The sequence below is a fragment of the Bison bison genome, unplaced genomic scaffold (genome assembly GCF_000754665.1).
Source record: "Bison bison bison isolate TAMUID 2011002044 unplaced genomic scaffold, Bison_UMD1.0 scf7180017864115, whole genome shotgun sequence".
Taxonomy (NCBI): domain Eukaryota; kingdom Metazoa; phylum Chordata; class Mammalia; order Artiodactyla; family Bovidae; genus Bison; species Bison bison.
This window is the reverse complement of record NW_011494687.1, coordinates 395,163-402,004: the sequence shown is the minus strand read 5'-3', so window position 1 is coordinate 402,004 and position 6,842 is coordinate 395,163. Positions and strand designations below refer to the sequence as shown.

The 6,842-nt window shown below is 53.9% G+C and overlaps 2 protein-coding genes across 3 annotated transcripts in view; both read right to left on the bottom strand.

Annotated features, from left to right (window-relative positions):
• Positions 1–570, bottom strand: part of RDH5 (retinol dehydrogenase 5 (11-cis/9-cis)) — a 4,751-nt gene extending 4,181 nt beyond the window's left edge. For both annotated transcript variants that reach the window (XM_010839174.1, XM_010839175.1), the window contains exon 1: positions 492–570. The gene's annotated coding sequence lies outside the window, so the exon portion shown is untranslated. The remainder of the gene's footprint in view (positions 1–491) is intronic.
• A 95-nt stretch (positions 571–665) lies between these two features.
• On the bottom strand, positions 666–4,459 carry BLOC1S1 (biogenesis of lysosomal organelles complex-1, subunit 1). The gene is made up of 4 exons (XM_010839176.1): positions 4,173–4,459; positions 3,384–3,456; positions 1,155–1,287; positions 666–873 (listed from the first exon to the last, which is right to left on the bottom strand). The coding sequence occupies exons 1-4, from the start codon at positions 4,231–4,233 to the stop codon at positions 763–765; spliced, it is 378 nt and encodes a 125-aa protein (XP_010837478.1). The 5' UTR covers positions 4,234–4,459; the 3' UTR covers positions 666–762.
• Between the last annotated feature and the right edge of the window lie 2,383 nt (positions 4,460–6,842).

Here is a 6,842-nt window from a genome sequence, read left to right as displayed (position 1 = left end):
AGTGCATGTGGGGCTGGCGGGGGTGGGGTGGGGGAGGAGGAGCCAGGGAAGCTGGGCCTGTGGGCTGAAGCCAGGGCTTGGCACCGGCCAGGAGCGCCCTGCTCCCCCCTTGGCTTGGTCTTTTCTAGTGGGGCTTCCTGGCTCTCTCTGTCACTGATTGTTAAGACGAGGGTATCTGTCCAGGATGGCAGCTGCCCCCCTCTGTCAGTAACCTTGGACCTGTCATTCCTCCCCCTCCCCACCCTGAAGTGCTCCCACACCCGAGTTAATCTCCCACCTGGTCCAGACTCATGACACTGCTTAGCACCAGGCTGGGAGAGGCCGTGAGCACGTGGAGGGGCAGAGAGCCAGAGCTGGACCAGGCCTGCTCTCTGTTTTGTTTCTCCTCTGCCAGAAATGGAAGTCCTGGGTTGGGAGGCTTGGGATGGGGCCCATTGCCCTTCTCTGGGGAGGGGTGGGGAACTCCCATGTTCTGCTTATCTGGAAGGTACCTGCAACAGGTACAAGGCCCGAGGAGGAGAAGAGACTTGAGACCTTAAGAGGAAGCTGGTTCCAGTCCCTACCCAAAAGAGACACCCAAAAGGTAGCGTCTGTTAAGAGGAAGAGCCTTTGAATCTTCCATCCCCGCCCCCCACAAGAAGCTAGTAGTTCCTGGAGACAAACATGAAGAAATGGAGGCTTGTGTTTTATTCATGGGCTGTCAGCCTCCCTCCTGCCCGCCCGGGGCAGGTGGGAGATTCGGGGCAGGGAGAGCAGGCAGGGCTAGGAGGGGGCCGACTGCAGCTGCCCTTTGTAGACGTACTCCAGCGCGGTGGCAATGGTGCGCATGTCCAGCTCGATGCTCCGAGCCCAGTTCTCCACATCCCCAATTTCCTGGAAGGGAGGGGGTGGGAGCCTAGGAGTCAGGGTGGGTGGGGTGTGGCTCCAGGGGCTGGATGGGGGCACATTCCATCCATCCCCTAGAAAGGGCTTTGCTTGGACCCACCAGCTGCTTTTACCTCTTCCTCTAACTTCTGTGGCACTGGGGCCATAGATTTCTGGGCTTTCTGGGACTATCCGCACTTCCTTTTTAACCCCAGGCCAGAGGGGAGCCCCTGAGGGTGCAGTCAATGGGGTCATAGGATGAGGCTGGTGAGGCAGGCAGTGTGGCTTACCTTGAGTGCCTGGTTGAAGTTCTCCACCATCCCGATCCACTGGCCTGTCTGCTTGGCAAACTGGGCTGCCTGGACCTGAAGGGTCTTCACCTCATGGTCAAGCTTCCTCTGGTTCATGTAGGCCTGGGCCACACTAGAGGTTGGAGGAGGAGGGAGGCCATATCACCCAGCTGGTGGGGAGTGGTCTCCAGAACTAACATCCCAGGGCTGCAGTAGGAGGCTGCTCAGGAGTCAGGATGGAGAAAACCTTGGGATTTCAGCCATTCCTGGATGTAAGGCAAGTGACTACAAGAGCATGCAAGTGAGCCCGGTCCCTTCCTTCCACTCCCAGGATTCCCAGGAGAGCTAACTAGATACAGACCATTTCCTGCCCCAAAAGGAGCTCCCAAAGCTGGGGGAGAGAAGGGAGGGTGCACTTGGTCGGCAGGGGTGGAGGGGGTACCACTGGGGAAGAAGCTGGGAGGGAAAAGGGGCCATGGGGAGGCTGGGAAAATCCAGCAGCAGGGACACATCTGGCAATGATTGGGAGGCCAGGGATCAGTGCAAGAAGTTGGGAAGGGAAATCGGGCCCCTCCCTGAATCTGGGGTGGGATGGGAGAGCAACCCCCTCCCCAGGAACTCAGGGTCAAGAGAAGACATCCCAAGGGCTGCTTCCTGGCTCTGTCTCTCTCCCAATCCTCCTTTCGCCCACACAGATGAACGAACACACACACGCACTCTCTCTCTCTTCCTTCTGCTCTAGGCAATAGTCTTTCTTTTCTCCTTAATCACAGTTCGCTGCAGTTCCATTACTGCCATGAGGTTGGTATCCCCAGTCCTCTGCTCACTCACCCCCACCCCCCCCAGTAATTGTGCAACAATTGTTCTCCCTAATTGGTTGATGAATCTTTCATTCTCCGCCCCAAAGTTCTAGGTCAGCTGCGAGACTCCACATCCGGTGCCCCCACCCACTGGAATCTGTCGGGGCTGGAGGGGAGCAAGGGGGTTGTGTGTGGGGGGGTTGTTCCAGAGAGTGGGATGGACACCTGACAGGGGCTGAGATAGACTGAGCCTTTGTTTTCCTTTCCCGGGAATGAGAGGAGCTGTGGGCAGCAACACAAAAGGCTTTCTAATCTGGCTTTGGCTTAGCTGCCCTCTAAGCTGGACATAGGGTGGCCCCAAGCAAAGAAAGAGAAGCGGGAGAAACCTGGGCCAACCTCACAGCAGAGCCCAGGAGGCGCCGACGTGGGAGGGAGGGAAGGCGTCGACCCTGTCCCTTCTCTTTGGGAGATAGCTGGGTCACAGTGTGGGGTGTTATAGGAGCTGAAACAGGAATTGCAGGGGGCTCCCAATGCTTCAAGTTTCCCCTGGGAGCTCCTGAAATCCCCATTTACCCCATTGACCTCCTGCTTTCTCTCATTCACATTGAGTGGTGGGGGAGAACTGGATGGGGGGTCAGAGGTTCCAACCACAGCCTTCTCTTCCCCTAATCTTCCTGAGATGAGCAATGAAGATGATAGTCCCTGCCTGGCTCACTTGGGTGACTCAGTCTCTGAATTCACAACCAAGCTATTCCACTTGCCCTGGGTAGAAGGCATCACACTGCCTCCTTTCTCCCAACAGATGGCCTGGCTATCAAATCATCATCTCTGCACTTTTCTGGGTCACTTGGGGTCAAGAGGCAATGTTCTCTACTCCTTCCCATGTATCTGGTCATTACTGGCATCCTTACTTAGGATGGGAGCAAGGGGTGGTCTCTGGAGACCCGGAAGGATGAGGGAGTGTCAGCCTGGCTCTGCGGTGGCTCCTGGCATAGGTTCTGCCCTCACCCTCACCAGCTGTGTCATCTCTTTCCTGCCAGTTGCTCTCCAGACTTGCCAGAGGGTGGGAGGTGCAGAAGGAGAGGGTGGGAAGCTGTAGGGAAGGACGGTGCTCTCCCTTCTGCTGGAAGTGACAGCTGGACTTGGAGGGGTGAAGGGACGTGGCCAGATGGCATCAAGTCGTGAGCACCAGGGAGGTTATTGTTGGGAAAGGGAAATCTGGCTGCTTCTCCACTGGCCACAGCTGCTCCCCCCTGCCCAATGTTAGGGGTCAGAGCTGACTCAAGACTCTCTCCATAAAAGTTAAGCTGGGTGGGGGAGGGTAGGGGAATGAGAGGAACAGCTCATCCCCTCAGGAGCAGCCTGAAGGCTAGGCCAGTGCCTAAACTTGGGTGGAGGAGTGTTCGTGTTGACGCAAAGAGGTTCATACCCTACATTGAGGTGATCGACCAAAGCTTCTGTCAGGCAGGTCGCTGCAGTGATGGCCTCTCGCCTTCTCTTCTCTGGGTGGAGGGGGAAAAGGGATTAGATAGACTTGTTTTTTTGAGGAGTGATGCTTAAGGTTCCCCACCCATTCATTATTCTGCTAGCTATGGGAACACCTCAAGTAATTCCAGAGTGCCAGAGCTGACAGGGCCTTGCAAAACATAAAGCAAGCTCTTTCATTTTCGAGGTGAGGAAACTGGTAGCCTGAGAAGGGAAGCGATTCGCCCAGGGACGCTAAGTCCTTGGCAGCGACCAGGACTCCAGACTCTCAGGCACATTTTCCCCACTGGTTTGGCCTAAAGGTTGGTAACTCTGGGGTTCCCAGCCTGGATTCAGGACACAAGGGGCCCATCCCCATTTCGGCAGTTTCAGGCCTCCAAGAATCCCAGTCCTGTCGGGTCCTCAACACCCTCCTCTCTTCAGGAGGTTTCCTTCCCACTTCCAGGACGAGCGGCCCCCTGGACCAATCGGCACAGCGTTCCGTGAACAGGGGGCGGGGCTAGGATACTGCGGACACAGCGCGGGGGACGTTGCCAAGGGGGACGCTAATGCTGCTAAAGGGACCAGAGCCATTGGCAGGGGAACGGAACTCACCTCCACCAAAGCTCCTGTAATTTCCTCTACCCCAAGCCCGCGCCCTTCCCCGGATCTGGGCCGTTACTTGAGATCCAGGCTCCGGGCTGAGGCTAGGCCGCGGAGGGAGAGAAAACGGCGGGCTGGATACTCGGCTTACCCTGAAGCTCTTTGCGTTCATTCTGCTTGGCCTGGTGTTCTTTCAGCAGGCGGGACAGCATGGTCGCGGCGGGCTCGGGGTAGGGCGTGCCCAGCCCCCCTCCGACTCGCGGAACTAGACCTCGCAGCTCCGCTCCCGCCGGGCCGGGGTCACGTGGCCGCAATGTCACGTGAGGCCCGGAACCGCCCTCCTCTTGAGACCTGGGGTGGTAGGTAGAGAGGATCTTGGCTGGGAAGGGAGGTGATAGTAGGGGCAGGTGAGCTCTTGTCTTTATTGGGAACTCACTTTGCTAAGTGTGGGAAGACGTTTTCTTTAGTACTCAGGTTGCAGAACAGTTTTTAATCTCCTCTGGATCCCAGGATCCTAGGAGGGTTGTTGTTGCCAGGCTGTCTATCATGGTTTGGTTGTTGCGGGAGCAGAGGTTCCCAGGACTCATTGAAATTCTTTTCCTTCCCTGGCCTTTTCCTCCTGGCAGCTCTGGCCGGTTCTCAGTGAATCCTCAGCTCCTCCCTCCAGAGGGGGAATGCTGTCCTCTCTCTTCAAGCCCTGTCTCTTCTCGCCACCCCGCCAGAGTCCCTCAGCGTTTTAGGCATTTTCAGCGGCCTCCTAGGGAGCTTTGCTAATTTGGCTGGCTATGTGTGGTGAATGTGCCATTCCATCTCTGTCCTTTTGTGGTCAGGGAATGCAAGCCCATTTTATTTCAGTCTTACCAGCAGAACAAGTGCTCTTGCCAAAGTAGAAGGTAAATTATATAACACCTCTCTGAACTAATGAAGTGTTTCTGGGATTAACCCCAACAAGAAAAAAATATAAACATCACCAACATGTACTCGCTCTTACAACATTCTCTCTTGGTGCGCCGTACACCGACATGCTGGGTGGCTTTGGGCAAGTTGTGTATCTACGCTGGATGTTGGTTTTCTCCTTAGTAAAATTAGAAGATTGGATTAAATCAGCAGTTCTCAGCCTTAGCTAAACGTTAGACTCAGTTGGGGAAGTTTTAAAAAATATGCCTTGGTCCGTGACCAATCTCTGAGGGTGGAGGCCTGGTATAAGTATTTTTTAAAAAGTTGTTCAAGTGAATGTAATGTGCCCCCAAGGTTGAGAACCACTGCACTAAACCATATCTAAAGCTGTTTTCAAAACTTTGGTGTTCTCTCACTTCAGTTACATGGTTGAAAATTGACTTCATTATATGTACTTGCAGGGGGAGGAGAAATGGCTGCTGACTGATTTAGAATAGAACATTCTTGAATTTCTGAGTCAAAGTTGAAGATTACTGATCAGTTCATTCAACTCTTTGCAGAACTGCATCTTAAATCCCAGGGAGCTGCCCAGCTGTCAAAGGATTAGTGAGTGAAGTGGTTAACTGGCAGCAGAAAGCAGAACATTAAGTGCCAAAATAAAAACTCTGAATAAAAAGTGTTGGGCTGGGACTTCCCTGGTAGTTCAGTGGCTAAGACTCCACGCTCCCAATACAGGAGGCCCGGGGTTTGATCCTTGGTTGAGGAGCTAGATCCCACGTGTCGCAACTAAGACCCAATGCAGGCAAATAAGTATTAAAAAAAAGTGTTGGATATTGTGTTTGTGTGTCTGTGCTTATTATATGGATACTTCTTTAACAATATCTCCTGAGTAATACCATGTGTGAATCACTCTACATGTATTATTTCATGTAATTCTGAGAATAGTCATGTGAAGTATAACAATGTGCAGATGAAGAATCTGTGGTACAGAGCAGTGCAGTGATAGAGCTCATAAGCGGTCGAGCTAGGATACAGAGCAGTGCAGTGATAGAGCTCATAAGCGGTCGAGCTAGGATACAGAGCCGGGTTATCTGATGCCAGAGCTTGAGTGTAACCCCTGTACTATACTGCAGAAACTACAGGAGAGACCCCAGCAGGGGCAGGCCCAGAGCTCTTTGGGGGACAGCTCCCTGTCTCTTGTCACTATGACTCTCTATGCCTGTGGAGCATCAGTTGAAGGGAATACCAGCAGGGGAGGAATGTTTGGGAAGAGGTGCCACTCCAGAGAGGAGCTGATCAATAGAAGCGGGAAGAATGAGAGCACCGAAGGGCAGCCTTGCCAGTCCTCCCCGCTTCTGGCTTTTGCTTCCAACTGCAGTGAGCAAGCAAATTGGAGGCAGACTGGAAGATGCCCGGTGCCTCACTCCCAAAGCTGGGAGAGAAAAGCAGAGGTTGGAAGGGGTGGCAGAGGATGGTGACAAGTGGACCTGTGAAACAGAGGGTGGGGGCTAATGAGGGGGGTTGGCGTTGGGGGTTTCAGTGGTGAGTCTGTAATTTAAGATTAGGGTGACTCATGGTGAGTGCCAGGCCCATCCTGTGTTACCCTCACCCCCTTGGCACAACCGCCTGACATTTTCACAATCAGTATAGAGACTGCCAGGGCTCTGCAGACATCAGCCCCACCCTCCTTTCCCACACACCGGCTGTTCCTTTGCCCTAGAGCTGAGCAGAAGACCTGGGTACCTGTATCTGGAGACTCCAGCTGATCTCTCCAGGGTCTTCCTCTACCTACTCTTTCTGGGCCCCTGTGGCTCACTGTCTAACCTCAGTCTCTAGTGTTGTTGAAACTCAGCTCCACCTGCCTTTGGTAGAGATGGACACAGGCTGCATACATAGTAGGAAAATGACTCTTGAAATCTGAAAT

Coding starts and splice junctions, on each gene's coding strand:
- BLOC1S1 (XM_010839176.1), bottom strand. CDS start 4,233: ATGCTGTCCCGCCTGCTGAAAGAACACCAGGCCAAGCAGAATGAACGC. Junction 3,457..4,172: donor TGAACGCAAAGAGCTTCAGG/GTAAGCCGAGTA, acceptor CCCTCCACCCAG/AGAAGAGAAGGCGAGAGGCC. Junction 1,288..3,383: donor GTCGATCACCTCAATGTAGG/GTATGAACCTCT, acceptor TCCAACCTCTAG/TGTGGCCCAGGCCTACATGA.